This window comes from Uncinocarpus reesii, genomic scaffold, assembly GCF_000003515.1.
Source record: "Uncinocarpus reesii 1704 scaffold_5 genomic scaffold, whole genome shotgun sequence".
Taxonomy (NCBI): Eukaryota; Fungi; Ascomycota; class Eurotiomycetes; order Onygenales; family Onygenaceae; genus Uncinocarpus; species Uncinocarpus reesii.
In genome coordinates this window covers 1072416-1093786 of record NW_003052496.1, presented here as the reverse complement: position 1 = coordinate 1093786, position 21371 = coordinate 1072416, and the positions used below count along the sequence as shown (strand labels likewise).

Below are 21371 nucleotides of genomic sequence, written 5' to 3'. Positions count from 1 at the left end.
CGAAAGAAGAGCATACTAATGACAACACTAGAATGAGCAAGTGAGAGAACTACGGAATACTAGTTGCATTCTCAACTCCGGACAGTGATGGAATGCAACATTGTTGGAAGAGCAGTTTCAGGGGTTCGATAGTGCGGACTGGGATCCCAACACGAGGCCAAAGCCACCGCTACACAAATCCTACATCTCCAATGAGGGCAAAGTGGACGTTCAAAAGGGATGAGTGGGCATGACCGAACCCCCTAAGACGATTGACCTAGAGTGCAGAGACCAGGCTACTGCCCTCACAGTGCTGCCCTCACCCGCCCAGCGACATAGGCGCTCGGAGACCCGGAGAAAGGCCCCGGTTGGGCATTCAATCCCGGCTTGAGCCCCGGGCGGTCACGTGCTGATCCTGTGCGCGATGCCAAGGCTTGACCTTACCGTATTGAAACGTAACTGCGAGTTGGCAGTACGCTGACTCAGCAGATGGCTTGATTGCAGAACAACAACTTCCTTCCATCCCATCCACCTTCGCTGCTGCTTTTCACCCCAAGGCTCTCCCGCGGCCAGTCCCTCGTTGACTCTGTCTTCTTTTCGAATACGCTTATTTTCGCTCTTTACTTTTGCCAGAAGACGAAGGGAATCCAGAAACACGGGCAATCTGGTCGCGCTCTTATATACCGAAAGGGGTTCAGTCCCCAAGTGGGCAGTGCAGTCCACTCTTCACAATGGCTGAACCGCCCGTGTCACAGCCGCCAGCAGACACACGCGACGAACCACCGGGGGATTCCCTCACGACGCAGACTCGCTCGCTATCTGAAAGCTCTTCCGAACGATCCCCAATTGAAAATGTATTTAGCGATGAGTTCTCGTTGGAACCTCTTGATCAATTCAGTAGCAACCGCAGTTCCTTCACCAACGGAGCCTCGTCAACCAACTCCCCCGTATCGCCATTGTCCGCGAACGGAGAACGACCATCGTCCATGGTTAGCCCTTTCGACGACTCTCCGGGCTCGTCAAGAATACAGATGCAAACGACCTGGGATCGCCCCATAACGTCTCAGCAGAACAGACATGCCCCGGTTGAAACAAGTTCAGTTGCACGAACCACTTCTGTTTCATCAGAAACGACAAGTAATCTGTCGTCTAACGGGAGGAGTTTAAGCCCATCTCGATTCTCAATACCTCGTGCCATGAGTCCCTATCGTGGCCAAACCGCACCAAGTCATCCCTATGCAATGTACCCTCAGGGAATTGGCGTCGCCAGGTCGCTGTCTACCTCTACTGTTTCGACCATTCGCCCCGCCGAGCGCACCTTTGTCGCAGCGGCTCCACCGCAGCATCCGTATGCGATGTATTCCCAGAATACCGTTCCGGAAGAAGCCGCGGATGAGCCACTTAATCCGGCCTTACCAATCGGGTTCCCGAGCCAGAATCAACCGTATCAAGTCCCTATCTCGAACCAAACGCCTAACGAAGTTGGAGATATAGTGGGCCCGGACGGCCACACCGAGCAGTTGCCTCCCTACTCTAGATATCCAGAGAGCTATTTTGGCAAACGAGAGTTACCGTCCGACGAGGACGCCAGTGCGGACTCTCCCCAATCCCCAGATGGAGCAGCAGATCCAACCCAAGCGGCTGCAAATACCGACGTACCTGAAGATAGACAGGATCCAAACCCGGATCCAAATGATGCTAGCGGCGGTTTCAAGGAAAGACTAACAAAGAAAGGACAGAAGAAGGTTTGTTGCGGTGTACCGCTTTGGATGTTCTTCCTTGTTGCAGCTGTACTGCTCTTAGGAACCGTCATTGGAGGGGTAATAGGTGGGCTTTTGGGGTCTCAACAAGGAGCAAAGCGCGTGCCACCCGCTACGGACTCACCGTAAGTTTCTCTCACTCTAGCTTGATGGTGTAACTGATCCTTAAAATCCCTTTCGTAGAACGGCCACCGTTACAGTTACTCCTACTACTTTAGATGCGATTCCTCCCTTATCATCAGGACCGCTACGACCACTTCCCACAGGAAAGTTTAGCTTCCCTGCCAGTACACTCCAGGACAATTCGAGCAATTGCATCCCGGCGTCAGCATACAAAGGAACCTGGCAATGTAGAAACGATGGTTATTTCCATTACGAAGTCCAGAAAGACGAGGATGGTAACGCAACCATCATGATGTTTAACTCGTATAATGTGAGCGGGCGATTCTACTATGGTGCTCAACCACCCATTTTCAGCGAACCCGATTATCCTCTTGAATTAAAAATGGATAAAACAAACAAATCTCTTGGAACGGCGTACTTCTTCTATACCGCGATTGACAAGCTTGTGATTGTTTCGGAAGACGAATTCCCGGGCCCGGCACCGGATAGACGGCGTGGCCACAGTCTGTCACAACGTCACTGGCCCGGACTGTATCGACGAGTCTATGCCTCACCTGGTGACAAGCCGTGGTTTTGTTGGTGGAATTCCACCCTCATCGAGGTATTCATCTATGCGAATGAGGACAGCTCGGCATCCGACACTGCAAACCGTTCCCAACCGGAGTCCGTCACGGACGACAACTTCACTCCCCTCTTATAAGCCTGACGCGACCGTCGAGCGACGGGGCGAGAACACAAGGACTCCGCCACTCGAGTTCTATCCTCGTGCTTTCAAAATTGAGGAGCAACGGTTCAGCGCTCATGGTCAACAGCCTTACTGTGAACAGATGCAAGTCTTGGACAACGGGAACGTGAACCGACTATCGCCAGATCAAGTACCCATTGACGAGATATATACCTCCACAGATATGGGCTCGACAGCGAATGGCGACAAGAAGTTAGTAGAACGGGGCGACTTTCACGACATAGGTTGCTTTTGTCAGTACTTTTACGATTGAGTCTCGATATCTCTCTTGCCTAAATGCAGAGCAATTGGGCGTTTCTTCAGTGCGTCTCGGGATTCCAGGTTCATTTGTTCGGAGTAAACGGTTTTCGTGTACATTTTTGCGCTTTACCATGATTTCATATCTCATTGATCGACTCGGCAAACGTTACGGATTAGTGACTCCGAATCTCCCCGTCGCTTCCCATTCTGGATAGCATTATACCACCGCCTGATTGTTTATACGGTTTCCTTTCAAACCTCCTTATGGTTTTGTGTTTCTCGCATTCATGGGATCGGGGGGAATATACTTGTCCTGTCTTTAAAATTGTCCAGAGTGACATATCTCTGTGTTTCTCGTACACATCCCCGATAAACCTACCCTACGCCTCGTCGATTCTCTTCTCTTTTCCCGGTTCCTTCAAGCGTTGGTTCCCCTTTATCACGACAAACCTCCCAACCCCAGACCCCGAGTTCCTGTATATTTCATGGGCCAGCCCATATATATTCTATATCCCCGATGTACTCCAACCCTTGAATCTTGCGAGGAACTTTTTACAGTTTCCTTCTGTCACTCGCTGTGGCTGCAGGTTCTATCTAATTCCTTCTAGTATATAGCCTTTCCCTCCTGTCGTGTTAATCTACCAAAAGAGGAATATGAAAATACGGCTAGTCTGTTTGTGTGCAGGTTTCCTGTCAGCAAGATACCACTTTTCAATAACGAAAACTGTTTCCACGAATTGGTCTATTTTAATAACCTATTAGTCTTGTCTCTTCAAGAGTCTCAGTTGCTCCAATAATGCTCAATTGCCCAGTGTAAGACAGTCCCAGAACAATTATACGGGGGTCCTTTACCAACATCAGGCCACTTGAAAGCTCCATCGCATTAATACTCTCTATTATTATGTGTCCCGGGGCAGCACAAAACTCTGCTTTCCGAGAAATCATCGTCAAAACTCCCGCCATCCTCAAGGACATCGATGAACATGGGTGCCAGCCAACCAGGGGGTGCCCTCTTCCGCATTTTCTTTGCCACAGTTTATGTTTTGAAACAGGGTGATGCAGCACAAGTGTTTGTGTTTCGCGGGGATAGACTGCCGTGATTGGACGTGTGGCTGTTCCTCGATCCTGTATGACGGCGGGGGGAGGAGGGTGGTGTGGATAACTTGTTAGGTTGGGATCCCTGAAGCCTCCAGGTGGCGGAGTCACGGCACGGTGAGTCAAGTTGCATCAACTAACTAACTAATGAGTAGTAACTCCGTAGGAGGGAAGTTCAAGAGCAATTTTCTTTTTATAACACATCCGAACATCGGCTGCGAGATGAATTATCATAACTAAACAGGAAGACAAGCATGTGGAATAACGCAACACCCAGCGACGAAGCGGACCCGTTCCTAGCCTACCAAAATCCGCAATTCCGAGGCAAATAATAGTTAACGAGTCACCATTTGTGTCAAAACATAGAAAAATTATAAAGAGACAAAATGCAGAGAAAAACTTGACACAAAACCGGAGAATGAAAAAAAGTCGTATTCCCATTTATACGATCCGTACCGACGCCACTCCCATCAGTCACATCCACCCATTTACAAGTCAACCTTCTGCCTGGCGCCGGCTGCCTTATCCTTTGCAGAATCGGCAGCCTTCTGTCCCTGGGCTCTTCCACTCAAAGCGCCAATCTTTAGTTGGTCCCAAACCCACTGGCCAGCACTCCAGGCTCGATCGAAAATACCCGCTTCCTGCTTGAGTGTGCCATACATGAAGTAGTTCGCATTCTGCCTCGCTTGCTCGCGCAGTTCGTCAATCTCAGCGTCACGCTTAGTTTTGAGTCCGTAGGATTCCAAGTATCTCCGGAGATCGTCCTTTGACCAGGTGTTGAAGGTCATGTCCTTGGCTGCCCCGGTAGCGGAAGCCATATAAGACGTCACTGAAGCGTAGTTACTGCCGCCGGTCTTGGAAGCACTGGCATATGCGTCTTGGGCTTGCTTCAGGAGTTCATCTCGGTTGCTACTAAGCTTTTCCATAGCCTTTTGGTGTTGAGAAGATAAGTATTTTCTGCAACATTACCGTTAGCAAGAAGCATTCATAAGTCATTACTACCGATAAAGGCGGCTTACCCGAGATTCTCTTTAGTCCAGGTGTCGAAGGTCCAAGCTGAATATCCAGTGGATGCTTTATGTCTGTGCAGTCGCACCTTGGCCAGAAGCTCATTGCGCTTTGACCCTTGAGGAACAGGTACACCGCGGGCATCGAGAAAAGCTTTGAGTCGTGTATCAGACCACTTCTCAATGGCAGCATTAAACATGTCATCCATCTTTCGCTTGCGCGTCCTCCGTTGCCCGTGCGAATTCGTTTCCTGCCTTTGAAGTCGCGGCGCCGTATGCTGAGCTGATCGAGGATGTTGGTTCTTCAACAAGAGACCTGCGATGCTTGCGTGCCAACGCCACCAATTCATTGCGTCGAGAGCCTTGTGGGACCTTTATGCCGTGTTCATCGAAGAACTTCTTAAAATCTGATTCGGACCATGCGTTGAACAAAGCTTCAGTCAGGCTCTCCTGAGCAGCGGCTGCTGACGAAGAGGCAGCTGCCGCGGCCTTTTGGGATTCAATACTCGCGCGTCTCGAGTTCCGTCGAACAGCAGCAATCAGCTTATCGCGAGTCGTTGGCTGAGGGACGGTATACCCCGTGACTGTCAAGATATTCTTTTAAATCTGATTCTGACCATTGTTCATAAAGCCAGTTGCCCGGATAAAATGTTGTCTGGCCAAGTTTCTGGGCCACCGATTCGTAATTTTCTCGAACGGTGGACAACAAGGTGTCCCGCTTTTTTGGCTGAGGGCTCGGAACTCCATGTCTGTCCAGGAACGCCTTCAAATGCGAATCACTCCACCTGCTCCTTATCAGCACCTTTTCGCATTCTTGCCTTCATCTGGAAGCACGTACGAATCAAAAATCCAATCCTTGGCATGTGCATAAGAATCGCCGACTGCATCTGCAGTATGAGTTATGGGGGCCTGAACGTAAGTTTCCCAATTGGACTTGACCAGGCTTTCAAGGTCCTTGCGGTCAGAAGGAGTGGTATGGGGAATGTCTAATTCGAGTCAATTAGCTCAGAGCCTTGTTGCCTCGGGGTGCCGAATGCAGACTTACCATGATCAGCCAGCCAGCGCTCCAATTCAGTTTCATGCCACTTGTTATAGACTGCAAAGATTTAGATTTCTATCTAATAACATGACTAAGCCCGTTGGGAAAAGGGCATCAGTTCGAAACCCTGCAAGACTTACCAGCTTTGCTAAACCAGCTGCTTGATCCTACAGCCTCAGTGACTGCTAGGGCTAGGACCAAGCCCGTTGTAAACAACTTCATGCTAAAGGATTATTCCCCACTTAATTTATATGCTGTTCCACGGAATGAACAATGTGAAAAGTGATGGAAAGAGTAGCAACGGCACCGTAGCTGTAAGAAGTACCATTCAAAGGCCAGTAGCTCCAGGAAAGCCCTAGATATATGAAAGAGAGGATTCAATTGATATCAAGGCCTGTAGAACTTGGGCCAGGCCAACTCGAAGCAGGGAAAGCTGTTTGATAGAGGAATGAGCTATGACGTTGAGTGACGTATGGCAGCCTGTTTGCACCAATGTTTGCTTCTGGGGAAGGCTAGACCGGAGTAGGAAAGGCGTAATTTAGTCAGCCAACCCTATTTCAAGCTCACGTCACATGAAGCCCAACGGGCATCAACCTCAACAGCGGTTGAGACAACGGGATCCTTTTGATGGAATATCTCATATACTGTCTAGTAGACGCTTCCTGGGCTACAAGCTGTACACAATGGATCCACACTGCAAGGAGCTATCCTCTCCGAGCCTTGTCAATTTCAGCCTTTCAATGTGAGCATATTATGGTGGCCCTTTTAAGAACTAGAATAGCTTGGATTTGAATCACTTTCTAATGTCTCCCGTTCTAGACTAATCCTACTGGGAATTCTGCTCTCCTATGTTCCGCAGCATCATCGAATTATCTCTCGTCGATCTTCGTTCGGCATTTCCCCATATTTCGTGCTACTAGGCACTACTTCGGGCAATTCAGGATTTGCAAACATCCTTCTTCTCCCTCGAAGCGCTGAGGATATTGCGTGCTGCAAGGAGATCAGTGGATTTTCTTGTTTCGCAGGACTCCTAGGGATCTTACAGGTCGGCGCACAGGCGACATGCTTCGCTATCATGTAAGGGACTAAGAGCTTCTTTGGTCACAAACTGGATCTCTTTAGTGCGAATATAAAGCCACATATCATATGTTTCACCTGGACAGGACTAATCTAAACCATATCTTCTTAGCCTTGCGCTTTTCGTTATCTTTTTCTCTCGCCCCGATACCTCGCCGACTTCGAAACATGATGAAGCTCCATCTTTTCGTACGGCTCTCCTCGTAGCCGCCGCGTGTATCATCCATGCTGTTGCGCTTGTTATCTTGAGCTTTACAATAGGCCTTGCTTACCCATCTTCCCGCCAGCTCTGGGCCAACATCTTTGGTATCATGGCAACAATTTTGTCATCGATACAATATTTCCCTCAGATATATACTACCTTTATGTTGCGTCGGGTGGGAAGCTTGAGCATCCCAATGATGTGTATTCAGACCCCTGGAAGCCTTGTTTGGGCAGCTTCCCTTGCGACCCGCTTGGGAACAGAAGGGTGGAGTACATGGGGGGTATACGTGGTCACAGCGCTTTTGCAAGGGACGCTGCTGACAATGGGTATCTATTTCGAATACCTCAACCCCCAAAAGGTTGAGGACAATGTTCATCCGGAAGGTATCACCGCACCGCCACCGTATGAGAATCGCTCTGAACCCAGTTTCGAAGAAGATGCTTATGATCGAGTCTCTGAACAAACTCCATTGCTCCGAACACCATGAGATGTCAATTTTCTTGTTATGCTTGTATCTGTACATGGAGCGGCGGCGTTAAGAGACGATCTGAATTTGCATAGGACTAGAATATCAGAACAATTTTGGGTATCATTTTCTTAGGCTTCGATTCAATACAGCACATTGGCATGCAAATGCCCAATTCTCAATTTGCTATTCTTGAGGACCCTCCTATACGTTTGTATCCCACAAACGTTAACAACACTGAACTCCATTATTCCCCTTTGATATGCCCCTGGCCCTCCACTTCCGTATCCAGCGTCCCAACTTCCCCTTTATCAGAAACCTGGCTAATAGCCCTATCATACCGACGCTCGATGTCCTCATTGTGCCTTTTGACATCTTCCTCCTGTGAGTGCATCTTCTGGGCGTCGTCGGGGCTCAATTCATCTTTGGATGGCCTCTTGGGATGTTTGGCATCAATTCCGCTATGCTGATATGAGTCGGCAAGAGTAGGTCGAGCTTTGTTGGAGGGAATGCGCTCGTCGAATTCTTTGGCGAAAGAGTCGGCTTCTGTGCAATGTGGTTCACGTTCGGCTTTGGGGTGCGAATGCGATTCTAGACGCGCTCGTTAGATGGCTGGGTTTTCCCCAAAGAACATGTGAAGCACACTGGCTTCAACTGGGATATTTGCGCACCTTGTTTGTTTGATGTCTCGGAATGCGCGAATCTATTTGTATTCATGGATAACGTTGGCAACGGCCGGTGTCGGATTCTGAACGGAACACCGGCGCAAGCCCGCCTCACGGGTAACATCAGTTTTGGTCCTCGATTCATCGCGGCCCTCTCTAGCTAGGGTAGTCAATGTGACGCGAAGATGAAATAAGAGCTCTAGATGGCAACAAGTAATAAATGAAATTATTCGACAGTTTTGCGAGTCTCAGTCAGATCAAGTGTCCTTGGTTTATATTTCAAGTTGGCAGCTAAACAGTAGGGAGTTTTGAAGATCAATCATGGTCGAATCTCTCGCAACCAGATTGAGTATATGTTGATGTCATAAGTCCACCAAGGTCGCCACCCGCGAAAGTCAATGAGAGAGTTACCTTGTGTTGCTCCGTCTCCGGCTTCAGTGAACCAGGTACCTGCAACTGCTCTGCGCCCATTGGTGACGCGATACTTATCGACCTTAGCAGGAATAGCTGCAACACCTTGCCATACCTGGTGGCACAATGCCGACATTGCTCTTAGCTGCTTGCTTTGATGCACACACCTCACGAAAGACATGGCCCACTAGCATGCACGGCCAGAGGATCAAATCGAAAGTTAGTTGAATCGCCAGGGTTAATGAGATACTCCGTATAGAGGTTGTTGCCGCTAGATCTGATTGTATGGCCCTCCTAGCAGCAACACCTCGTTAGTTAACGCGGTAACTTTGACTTCACGGTGAAGACGACTTCTGGTCCGCAACTCCACACTGAAATAAGCTTATTTGGACGTTGCTAGCTTTGCTGACGGTTGTTTGTTGGCAAGACGAACGTAGAGCAGATGGCATAGTTATTGAATTGGTATGGATACGAGGCATTCCATATTGTCAGTGGATGGTGGAGATGGACCTAGCCACGGCATCAGATTTCTCTCTCCTGAAATGCCGTACTTTTCTGTCAACGATAGTATCGCCGTTCTCAGCCCACGCTAACAAAATGAACGAGGATAGCAAGCACTGCGGTTATCCATCCTCAGCTCGCTGAAAGATCAACTACGTGGCCAATCTCCAAGTAGTTAGTTATGTGGGACATGGGTTTCGCGCGCTTCAAGCGACGGCCAGAAAAAGGAAAACTGGCTTGCGCCCTAGCCATGCGATGAAAATGTATATGCCAACCCGTGGACCGAGTTGAGCGGTCGTTGCACAGAGAAGCTGCTTGGCCTGTTGCTCAGAGCGCGCAAACTGCATATTCGGGCTCGCTGTCCAAGCTCATTCGTTAACTCGTTACCCAAAATTCAGCCCGGCCTTGCAGCTTCGGGCAATGTGCATCACAGTTAAACAATGGATTCTGTTGTGCCAGGAAACCCTGCCGAAGCTAGTCCCTATTCGATATGAAAAGAATGCCTTTGTTCGTCGTTGAAGCCAACTATCTCAGCTTTAATATCGGCGCCAATTATAGCCCTGATCCCAGCTGGTTCGGATATCCCGATCGTCTCTCATTCTTGTAGTTTGACTATTACCAGACTTCCCGAACGGAACTTTGAACCTGGGCTTTATAGGAGATTTGGCGAACTGCGTAACAATGTCTGTCGCAGAGCAGAGACTAGAGGTCGACTCCGAAGTATACCGTCTCTTCACAGCTGTTTCCGCAGAAAACGTCTAACCAGGCCTTTTAGATCGATGATGCTGACGGATTTTACTACGATGATCAACTGTTAGCAGTCTTGCCCTCCCTTCGGCGGTTTATACCACACACTTGAGCCTAATTGCAATGCTTACACGTCTCCCTACGACCAGGTCCTCCTACACGGCTTCAGTAACTAAGAGCGTCACCAACTTCCCCGAAGAAAATGGCAGGCGTTATCATGCCTTTTGCGAAGGACGTAAGGCTCAATTCTCAAACGGCCTTCTGTTGGATGGACTCTTAGCTATTTTCAGGCTATCTCATCCCCAACGACGAAAGGGAGAACAACCGTCTCGACCATTTGCATAGGATGGTATACGAAATTCTTGATGGGAAGCTCTACTCTGCACCCATTGGAGACGCCCCATCCAGAGTGCTTGATCTTTGTACTGGAACAGGCCGCTGGGCCATAGACTTTGGTTTGCGGACAATCTGAGCGTTATGTACGAACGTCTTGCTAACATTTCAAGGCAGCCGATCTTTTCCCTTCGGCTGAGGTATTTTGCATTTCAATCGATTATGGTGATCCAGGACGAGTTACTAAATACAGATTCAGGTGCTTGGGAATGACCTTAGCCCAATTCAACCTTCATTGTAAGTCTACTCCAATGCTTCTCCCGTCCCATGTCTAACTCTGGGGCTCTAATGATTTGCTAGCGTCCCTCCGAACGTGAAGTTTATAGTCGACGATGTTGAAGCCGATTGGGTGTACGAAAATTCTCCATTCGATTTTATTCATGCTAGATCTGTTGAGCTGTCTATCAAAAACATGCCGAGACTTGTCAGCCAGGCTTATAGGTACCGCAACCCTAAGTGTTACCTCCTCTGAATTTCAATGCTCCACTAGGCTTATTAGGGTTTCTAACATGATAGCAGGGCTTTGAAACCTGGTGGCTGGTTTGAATGTCATGGCTGGGATACTAGGGTGCAGTCTTTCGATGGCTCCACAAACGGCACATCTTTGGACCAGTTTAATCAGATAGTGTTAGATGGTTTTGCCAAAGGAGGGTACTATACTCGTTTTGAGCCAGACAAGATGGAGCAATGGTATGCAGACGCCGGCTTTAACAAGTTCCATATCAGAAAATATTCTATTCCTCTAGGGACGTGGCCGAAGGACAAGGGATATGTACGAATCCTCAATTTTCCCGTCAAAGAAAGTCAAAAAGGTGCTAATTCTGAATACGCACAGAAAACCCTTGGTGCAAGCCACCTTCACCAAGCCGAAGAAGGCCTGGAAGGCATGGCCATGGCCGTACTGACTCGGCTTGGGCAATGGAAACCCGAAGAGGTCCGGATCATGGTCGCTAACGTGCGCATGGATTTCCGGAACCGGAGAATCCATCCCGTCTTCAATTTGTATGTCCCCATGATTCTTTTGTCTCTACCATGATTCATATTAATCTTGGACCTCTTGTCGCAGTTACGTCTGCTATGGTCAACGACCTGAATAGGCATTCTAAGCATGTACGACGAAATAACGAGAGAAGATATCTGTGGGATGTTCTTTAGCGGAAATGAAAGTGAATTTTTATATTTATTTCCTGTTTTGGTTTTTGTAGCTGAAGGGTATTCCTGTTCTGACGTCGTAACCATCCGTTGCATTGAGTATGGGCAAACTCGATGTAATTATAGTAAGACCATCACCCTGAACGTGTCCCTGTATGCCTTCAGCAAGCGACAAGTCAAGTGGGATGTTCATGCAGCTAGCAAGCTACCCCTCATCGCTTCTCAGATCCCAAATGCACAAAAAGACACCCATTTCTCTACATCAAATCCCATTCCATCACTCTCTATCTGTTAAAACAAACCTATTCATCTGCTAATCATGCCCGTCGCCACCTCCTTCCCGCTCAAAAACACCTCCATCCGCATCCCCTCTCGCGGCCTGGGAACCTTCCAGGTAGACCCCAGCGTCTACCCAGAAGGCTCCGTCAAGGCCTCCGTGCTCCATGCGTTGAAGCTAGGATATAAACACATCGACGCCGCCCTGGCGTATGGCTGGGGTGCAGTTGAGAGAGACATCGGAGCCGCGATTAGAGAAAGCGGCGTTCCCAGGGAGGAGCTCTTTGTGGTGACCAAATTGTAGGCGATGGGCTGCCAAAAAAAAAAAAATCAATTCCCCGCGAAATATATAAAATCTTTTTTGGGATGTGTATGGTGACTCTTTTTTGCTGGGGTGTTTGGCGTATCGATATAGGCACAATTGCTTCCATGCGCCCGAGGATGTCGAGGTTGGAATGGATATGAGTTTGAAGAATCTGGGGCTTGATTATGGTAAGGAGGCTGTTGATGATTGATGGGTCGTTCGATTACTGATGATATCTGAATAGTTGATCTATACCTCATGCACTGTTTGTTAACCTCCAGGACCCCTTCGATGGAGAAGAGCTAAAGGCCATAGTTCCATACGCGTACACTAAGGGGGAGAATTATTCCACCATGAGAAAGCCAGATGGAAAGGTAGGAGACCAACTAACAACGTCGTACAAGTGAGTTTAAGCTAACACTGGTAGCCCGTTGTTGATATTGAGCTTTCAAAAGCATTCGATGTAACCTGGAAAGCGATGGAGAAGTTAGTTGACCAGGGAAAAGCAAAATTGATAGGTGAGGACGTGGAAGTGGAAGTGGTTTGAACGGCAACGAAAAGTAGTCATGAGCTGAAGCCTATCCTAGGGGTATCGAACTTCTCGTCGCCCAAACTAAAGCGTCTCCTGAGCGTCTGCCGTATCCATCCGGTCGTCAATCAAGTTGAGCTTAACCCATACTTCCCCCAGAAGCAACTCCTACGGTTTTGCCAGGAGCATGACATTCACGTCACTGCATATGGGCCGTTGGGCTGCGCGCCTGTGCCCTACTTGATTGGAAGAAAAGGCCCCGGTCCGCTTGAAGACCCAACTGTGAGACATTTACCCTCCTGACTCCAATATTTTCCCGGTAAATGGGACTGACCGTCATGTCCACGGGTGTAGATTAAAGCCATGGCGGAAAAGTATTTTCGGACTCCCGCTCAAATCATCCTAGCTCACTTGATCATGCTAGGTGTATCCGTTATTCCAAAAAGTAACAGTATATCAAGGATATCAGAGAATCTCGATTGTCTCGTAGAGCTGAGTGATGAAGATCACGCGGTGCTTGGTCAGCTCATGGGTCCAAACGGGGAGAAAGCCATACGAAATCTAGAGACAAGAGAGTATCTCGGCTTCGATAACTTCAATGAAGAAGTCGAAGAACCCTGATTCAATTTGAACACATGAAGTTACACCTCATGTCAGCTTCTTTGATCCCTGTGGGCGCAAGTCAAAGGCTCATATATTCGTTGTCGCATAGATATCATTAGAATAGCGTGAAGAACAGGCGAAGAGAAAGGAAGAAGTTTTCAACATCGGAAGCGGAAGTTGCCGCATATACCCTGCCCGACATCGGCAACCCGTGATCACGCATGATCTAGGAGAAAAATCGACTCCAAAGCACCCAGAAAGGCGACGAAGCCCAAAGCCCAAAATGCAATACCACTAAATCCCACTTGTATTCCCCATTTAAAAAGCTGCCCGGAGATCAATGGCCCGATCGATCGGGCAAGACAACTGAACGAAGCAGCGGCGCCATTGATCCTCGCGAGGAAAGTCTTCGCCGGTGCGGTGTTTGTAATTATGCAGTGACGGTCAATCAACAGTGGCTACTAAAAAAGCACTATGATACCTGTATGCACTTACAGAATTGCGGAACACACATAACCTGTCGATGAGAGAAACACTTTAAGCCACAAGTCAAGCAATAATGCCGATATTGAAAAGGGCCATTTTAGCTGAGCATAGAATGGCGTGGCTATATATGAGATAGGGAAAATGCAGAGAACCCATCGGAAGGTTTTGAGCGCTCCAAACCGATCAATGATATAAGGTGTCAATGTTACCTGTGCAGCAATAGCTACTCCAGCTTGAGTCAAGAGAATGATTCCAATCTTCTGAGCATTAAGACCAAAACCGCCATGGGATCGTAATATGCTCCTGGAATGAAATCTTCCAGGAAATCCACTCTCCTCGGAGGGAAGGGAAAGAAACATGGGCATTATGATATCTGACGATACCTTGTGGAACGCCAGTAGGCAAACAGAAACCATTTGCAGTATAACCTGTGGCGTAAAAGCCGTGGTTACAGGTACAGCTGGACGTTCGAATTCATGACAGCTCGTACTCACTGGGTCTGGATGTGTTGGTTCTTGCTCGTGGTAGCCAACGGCTACAGGTCTTGCCTCGGTTTCCGTTCCAAAATCAAGGCTGCCATCACCAATTGCTCTCAATTGAATATAATTTGTACCCCGTAGATTCATTGCTTTTCTTCTCCAGATTTGCCTTAACACTTCGAACGCGCGAATCCCAACACCTGAGACTTCTGCTAACCGTGGGTGTGTTTCCCGAAGGAACAATATCCCTAGGATCACACTGCAAAACGAAAGCGTTGCAACAACTATGTTCGGAAGCAAGTATGGAAAAGTCTTCCAAACGGAGCCTTCGAGGAACAATCCGGGATATAATTTCACTGGATCAGCCAACCAGCCTCCCAATGGTGGGCCGAGTAAAGCTCTAGCGAAGCCTATAATTAAAGCCAGGCCATTATATCGAGGGTAACCAAGGCTTACCCAAGTCCGCGAAGAAACGGGACCATAGAAAAGGCTTTGGCTGCAGGGGAATTAGCTAGCAAATCGCAATTGCTATTCCGACAGGTTAGAGTGGGAAGTCGTGCATGGAAATACCTTGTTGCTTTCTTTCCCTAACTAATTCGCCGATACATGTTTGCACAACGCCCACATTGGGGTTGGCCAGCCCTCCTAGTGCCCGTGATAGCACCGCCGCAGTCATCGACCGCGACAGTCCAAACGACACAGTTGCGAATATACCGCAGAAAGTACCAATGACCAAAGTAGCTTTCCTTCCGATTCGATCACTGATCCTCGCCCATATTATCCCACTGATAAATTCACAAAATGTAAAGACGGTGATGAGTAAACCAGCGTAGACAGGTATACCGGCCTGTTTGACCTCCGCAAATGATTCAATCATAAAGTAGACGTATGGGAATATGCTTGTCCATGCGATGGCTTCCGTGGCTCGAAATACCCCTAAGGCATGCGACTTGAGATTCGATCTCGCTGAAGAGAATTTTTGCCAAAACATACCCAAGATAAACAATTGTAAGCGTAATCCCCGCACCGAATAATCTGCTGCAAGGGCTGAATCAGGCGCATCCTGTTGTTGAAGGCCTTCTGGACTCATGGTTGGGTCACCCTTTAAATTGTAGTTAAAGAAAACACGTTGTGTAGTTATCCCGACAATTGTAACATTATAGAGTGTAGCTCTCGTTAGAAAAGTAGCTTACTATAATTATTCTGCTCGTTCAGAATAACAAAGCCGTCAGGATAACGAGCTATGTTAGCCAATTGGTCGGGATCACCAGCATCGACGCCTCACTGACAATGTTGCGCTTATTGGCTGAATATAACTAGTGGTTAGTAAACGGCTGTGCAGAGGTGCAGGCACAGGAGCGGCACTTCCGTACAAACCAAATCAACTCGCTATTCTTGACTTTTATTTGAATTCTTAGGTAAAAGCCGTTTGGGTTCTGAAAGATATTCCATGATAATCACCTCTCCGTTCAGGGGTATCAGCAATGTCCCATGCGAACTTATAGTGAGCACTGTCAAATTAAACGCGGTGATCCAATCGTTCGGAATGTAAAAGAAGCGCTCGATGAATACACCATCGAGAGTCTGGTTGATTGTGCGAGTGCATATCCAATTGTCACGGTCGATAAATACGATTCTGTCATAGAAGAACCCAAGAAACCGCTTGACGACGCCCGTTGAATCCGTGAGAAGTCGGTGCGCAAAGGGCCCCTTTTCGGCGCTCCCGAGTCCTGACGTGTGTATAACACCGAAACTCGGCTTTTGCTTGTCTGAATTCATAATTTCTCGGGTCAATTCATCTGGCAATTCATAAACAATGTAAAGCTTATTAATGGACACGGTCAGCGACTGCAGACTCAGCTGATCTTCAGCCAAGCCATCTATAAACCACCGTGAAATGCGGCTTCTGCCCTTTGTAATATCAACTCCCTCCTGAAAGGAATATCTTTCAGTAAATGGAGTTGATTTCGTCACGAGATGCCGCAAGGTTGGCCATTCATGAATATGCAGACCAGCAGAATCGATCCGAAGAAGATGCTTCTTGTTGCTAGGATGCTGGACCCATTTTGTAACCGAGCGCGAACCTCGATTGACTCTATAACGTTCTTTCTTTGATTTGAGATCCCAGACTCGGTCATTGGTCTCCGTGCTCACGAGAAGATAATCCTCGTCGGGATCAAAGGTTAGCTGTTCAGCCATTTCTGTAATTCGAATGTTGAGAACTGTCTTCGTTACCCAGCTTCCATCCTCCTTGACCCCGAGTCGCTTTAATATGACTCTAGCACTGTCATCGACCGAAGCTAGAAGCGTGCGGGATGAGGACCACTCCAACATAACTATTTGCGTAGTTGATGCGTGGCTCCACAGCCGTTGGATCATTCTTCCGTTTTCAATCTCGTGAACAGAGACCATACCATTGTCTCTCCCGCAGCAAAAGAATTTATTGAAGCGATCGCAAGCAAGACACGTTATATGGGGGACTCGAGTCCTGGGAGATGTAATGTCAACAATGCCTCGGTTAAACCCGGATGGCATCAACTCTTTCACTGAATCTCGTTTCGAAAATTGAATAAGCTCGTTGGGGTACCAAACGAAGCAATTGGAGTCTCGGACACCGTAAATTCGTTGGTCATCGGGACTAAAAGCGAGGTCTCTCACAAATTCCTCCCTCTGCAATCTGTAGACGAGTTCAAAATCCGGCATCGCCCATACGTTCAAAGTCCCAAAACTATCACTAGTTAAAAGGAGAGTTCCGGCAGTGTTAAACACCATCTCACGCGCACCTGTGTTCCGATACAGAACATTGTAACACATCCCCAGGCCCCAGCGTACGATGGTTGTGTCAAGGTGAAGAATGTACAACTCCTCTAGGTCTGAGAATAATATTGCATCTGAGCCGGGCCGCCAGCGCAGAATTTCGGGAGCATCAATCTGTTCCTTGCTCTCTTGTCCGGGAACATGGAGAGAGCGTTGTCGATAAATTCCCTCTTGGGGGGCCCAGACGATGATAGTGCCGTCGTTGAATGCAGCTGCAATCTCTTTGGTTCTCACGTTCATTTCTATCGCTTTTAGGGAGGCATGATTCTTCACCTTTTTACCGGTTCTTAGAATATGATTAGACGTAACGCTCTTATCGCGGAAGTTGTATGTCAAGATTGCGCAATAATCGTATATAAAATAGACCGTTTCATCGCCTTCGAAACCGAGATCTACCACAGTTGCAAAAGGCTCCTTTGCAAAACACGAAACCTGAGCGCCAGTGAGAATGTCCCAAATACGAATCGTAACGTCTCCCGCTGACACCGCCAGAGCGCCTGTAGCGTCAACACTGACTAAATTGACCGGCTCATGATGGGAGAATCGTTGGAACTCGTCGAAAGTCTCCGCATGCCAGATGATTATCGTTCCCTTACGCGGCAAAAGCGTAAGAAAATACTCGCCAAAGCAAATAACTCTGGAAATGAATTCCTCTTCTTCAATGGTTAATTGTGCAAAGCTTTCATCGAATCTCTCTTGGATTCGCCCTTTAACAGTCAGCGAAATACTTCCCGGTTTGTTTGGACTATAGAGAGGGGAACCGCGCGGTAGTAGCGGCCGTAGGCGGGTGTCTATTATGAATGGGTGCCGGACGAGACTTGGTCCAAACTTGGCTACGAGTCTGCGCACATCGTGGATGCATCTTTCAAGGAAATGAAAGCCCTCTTCGGGAAACTCCTCCGCGGTTGAAGTCTTCCTTATCGGCACAACCAGGCGAGATTTATTGACATAATCTTCAAGGGATTTCATACCGTCTATCACAACTCGCAAGTTGGAAGAATATGCGGCAGCACCGATCCATGATAAAATAAACTTGCTGAAAAAGCGTTCAAGAAGACGTAAGAGTTTAGGCGAGTTTTTCTTGCAGTTACTGACGTGAAATACCCAATTGACCCAAGCATAATCGAGAAAATGATGCGATTTGCCGAGCGAAACTTGCTTTTCCTCTTTCTTGGCTCTGTTCCAAGAAGTAGTAAAGGGGGTATCCTGCCATTTATCATTGCAAAGGTAGCGGAGACAAATCGTAGCTTGATATTCATGAGCTACTTGGAAATCCAGAAATGGATGAGGTTCGTACGGGCGGGTGAGCAGATACTCGCGCACATTGCTATGAACAAGGCTTACGATTCCTTTCTCGATCCGGATAAAATGGCCGCAGACTTCCGTGACATTTTCTTTAACGGGTCCTCTCCCCTCAAGGTCATATTCAATCGCCTCTTCTAGTCGTGTGGCATTTTCTTTAACGGGTCCTCTCCCCTCAAGTTCATATTCAATCGCCTCTTCTAGTTCCACCAATTTCAATGGGCGAGCGGAAAGAGTTGCCCATGATAGAACTCGAATTGCTAAATCTTGGCAATCTTTCGGCATTGCTTTCAGACGCGCCAGCATAAAGTTGTATTTCGGCACCATGTCCCTGAAAATAGATTCCAGCATCATGTCAGTGAGTCCAACTTCGGGGGACTCGCGACCGAGCAGCAACTCAACAGCCAGCCCGGCCCAAAGGAAAGAGCCCTCCGCCCCTGTCACAATTTGCTCGGTTGCAGTGCTGAGAGGTATCATTTTCTGCACAAAAGTTCGGATGTTCTTTGCTGTCTCGGTTACCGAGATCCTATCGTTGATAACAGGGTTGCAACCACTTCGAAGGGGCGCGTTGACCCTGCTGAAAATCAAAACTTTGATTGTAACCTTACCCGGCTGCATCTTTGCGAACACATCAAGCAACGGTACTGATAATTCTTGCCCCTCGATACCGTCGATCACCCAGTATAGAGGTCCCTCAAATTCGATTGTGAAAAGGCGGCAGAACACAAAGTTCCAAAGATGTTCGAATGTTTCGCTTTTGAAATCGAGCCCCGTTTGATTATTCAACTGCATGATTGCCTCCTCAACTTTCGGGTGAGACAGCATGAGCTGGAGAAGGAGTGCACGCGCAAAGTATGCAGGATTGTTATTTTCTGGCTGAAATGCAGTGAAAAAATAGTACTGGCAGTTTTGCGCAGAGTATTTCTTCTGAAGATAATCAATGGCCATGCTTGCAAGGACAGATTTGCCCGAACCCGGCAGTCCAGTGATCCAAAGAATCTTGCATCTTTTTTCATCTTCAAGCCACTGGGTGAAACTTTCACGATCAAAAAACCAGTCACATAGCTCAGGCTCACCTTCATTAAGATTCACTCTAAAATGATCATCTGAAAAGTCTATGATCCCCAAAAGACGACTATGATTCACCTCCCCATCAATACCAAGACAAGAATCAGCAACTAACACGATGATAAAATTAGTTCCCATCGCCAACAAAAGGGACCAACCAGCTCACGTGTCAATTGTAATTGCTCTATCAACTTGCGCACCAATTCGAAAACCATCTTATAGTTGGCATCTTGACGATTGGGGAATTTGCAAATTGAGTGATGATCAGCGATCAACGGAGCTGAAAATTCGGTGGGATAGCCAAGAATCCCCGAGCCTTTACCTACAATCTATGCCAATTAGCAACCCCTAGGTGCGAAACCTGCAGTTTAACATACAATTCTCTTGATGCCGGCACCAAAGCTGACTGGAAGAGTTTCGTAGAGCGAAATGATATGTAAACCCTCACAAATTGTCCGGAAGTGGTCGTTGATGTCATCAAGGGTTTCGGAGCCCGTATCGAGTTGGGCCACGTAGGATTTTTGAGAGAATCCCAGCGCAAAGGAAAGGAGGCCATTCAGTGCACGGGCATGAATCGAGCCTCTGTGTGGTGTTGAAAGGAACATGATCGCATGGAATTTTGATATCATGCGAGAATAACGCCGGTCAGACTTACCTATAATGTAAGCCTGGCAGATGGTCAGCTACCTAACTTGCACACCCGACAAAAATGAGTTGGACTAGGACCTTTTTAACCACTAGGCCTCCCATTGAATGAGCAACAAAGATTATGGGTTTCTAGCAACCAAGTCAGAGAGAGAAGAGTTGAAGTAAATTGAATAGGTGTTCACGCAAGCTTACACATCCAATATGATTTTCGCCAAGAGCCGGAGCAGTATGCGTATCCATGCTGAGCAGAAGACTTTTAGCGAAGTCGAGGATGGTTAAATGCTTGTTAGGACCTAAAAAATCAGAGTTGTAGCCGAATGTAAATACTCTGGTATTGAAAAGTTGCTCCTCTTGTGGAAGCCATCCCGGCCAGAAGAAGTCCGGGTTGCGGTCCCACGACCATGTTTTCCACGGTGACCCCCCTAAGCCATGTACAAAAATGATATCAGCCACAAAATATTTAGGAGCGTGCACAACATGAAGACCAAGCTGCTGTATATCTGCGTTTTCCGTTTGAGCAGGCCGGGAGGTTAGTTTAGATAAGATTGCTGAATATGCATGTTGGCCGCCGGGCGAGGAAATCCGTCGTGTCGTGGTGGCAGAATCTGATGTAGCTTCACTTGTATCTTCTAATTTGTCTGCATCATCGGGACCACCAGATATATCAGTGTCCTCATTGTTTGCCGATGCTACAATGGCAGGTTTCCGCCCAACAAGCCTCCGAAGCTATGCGATTTACAAATGAGCATCATTTGAACTCTGATGGGGACAGGGTAAGTTTCACCATATTGGGGAGTTAAAAAAAATGGAAAATGAGCGCCTTTTCGAAATTGAATAGCTTTTAAGAACACATGTACATATTTCCAGTTCTCCAGAACTGAGTTGAATCGTCTCAACTTTCAAAGTGTGCATCTCGACAGTGTTGTTGATTGACGTGTGGTCTGAAGATTACCTAAGCTAGTAAAGTTCACTAAACCAACCGCTTATGGCTAGCTACATAATTAGTTAGTTAAGGTTAAAAAGATAGTTACAAAATGTACTCCGTACATGCGGACTTCGAAGTACGGAGTACTTCAGACATATTGACTTCTCCTTGCAAATTCCATAATTTATAAAGCCCTAGGCTACCAACAACCAAATTGTTCATCCTCCAGAGAGCTATTTCTTTCAACTAGCACAAGTACGACTCAAGCACTTGAGCAAGAGGTTAAAGCGACCTCCGATTTTTTTTGAATGAAAGCTGGACCTCATCCA

At 47.6% G+C, this 21371-nt stretch overlaps 6 protein-coding genes across 6 annotated transcripts; 4 read left to right on the top strand and 2 right to left on the bottom strand.

Annotated features, from left to right (window-relative positions):
* Positions 1 to 710: 710 nt before the first annotated feature.
* On the top strand, positions 711 to 2562 carry UREG_07391 (uncharacterized protein; the record flags this gene model as incomplete). The annotated part of the gene is made up of 2 exons (XM_002582572.1): positions 711 to 1864; positions 1923 to 2562. 2 exons carry the CDS (start codon positions 711 to 713, stop codon positions 2560 to 2562), a joined length of 1794 nt encoding a protein of 597 aa, XP_002582618.1.
* A 1868-nt stretch (positions 2563 to 4430) lies between these two features.
* Positions 4431 to 5158, bottom strand: UREG_07390 (uncharacterized protein; the record flags this gene model as incomplete). The annotated part of the gene is made up of 2 exons (XM_002582571.1): positions 4431 to 4899; positions 4962 to 5158. The coding sequence occupies 2 exons, from the start codon at positions 5156 to 5158 to the stop codon at positions 4431 to 4433; spliced, it is 666 nt and encodes a 221-aa protein (XP_002582617.1).
* Positions 5159 to 6671: 1513 nt separating this feature from the next.
* On the top strand, positions 6672 to 7757 carry UREG_07389 (uncharacterized protein; the record flags this gene model as incomplete). Its single annotated transcript, XM_002582570.1, has 3 exons — positions 6672 to 6730; positions 6808 to 7065; positions 7178 to 7757. 3 exons carry the CDS (start codon positions 6672 to 6674, stop codon positions 7755 to 7757), a joined length of 897 nt encoding a protein of 298 aa, XP_002582616.1.
* Positions 7758 to 9994: 2237 nt separating this feature from the next.
* UREG_07388 (uncharacterized protein) lies at positions 9995 to 11550 on the top strand (the record flags this gene model as incomplete). The annotated part of the gene is made up of 8 exons (XM_002582569.1): positions 9995 to 10033; positions 10089 to 10126; positions 10210 to 10295; positions 10351 to 10409; positions 10653 to 10690; positions 10754 to 10894; positions 10973 to 11455; positions 11520 to 11550. 8 exons carry the CDS (start codon positions 9995 to 9997, stop codon positions 11548 to 11550), a joined length of 915 nt encoding a protein of 304 aa, XP_002582615.1.
* A 374-nt stretch (positions 11551 to 11924) lies between these two features.
* Positions 11925 to 13017, top strand: UREG_07387 (uncharacterized protein; the record flags this gene model as incomplete). Its single annotated transcript, XM_002582568.1, has 3 exons — positions 11925 to 12181; positions 12297 to 12373; positions 12773 to 13017. 3 exons carry the CDS (start codon positions 11925 to 11927, stop codon positions 13015 to 13017), a joined length of 579 nt encoding a protein of 192 aa, XP_002582614.1.
* A 1806-nt stretch (positions 13018 to 14823) lies between these two features.
* On the bottom strand, positions 14824 to 20074 carry UREG_07386 (uncharacterized protein; the record flags this gene model as incomplete). The annotated part of the gene is made up of 7 exons (XM_002582567.1): positions 14824 to 15452; positions 15476 to 15523; positions 15568 to 15598; positions 15744 to 16582; positions 16697 to 19579; positions 19636 to 19798; positions 19847 to 20074. 7 exons carry the CDS (start codon positions 20072 to 20074, stop codon positions 14824 to 14826), a joined length of 4821 nt encoding a protein of 1606 aa, XP_002582613.1.
* Between the last annotated feature and the right edge of the window lie 1297 nt (positions 20075 to 21371).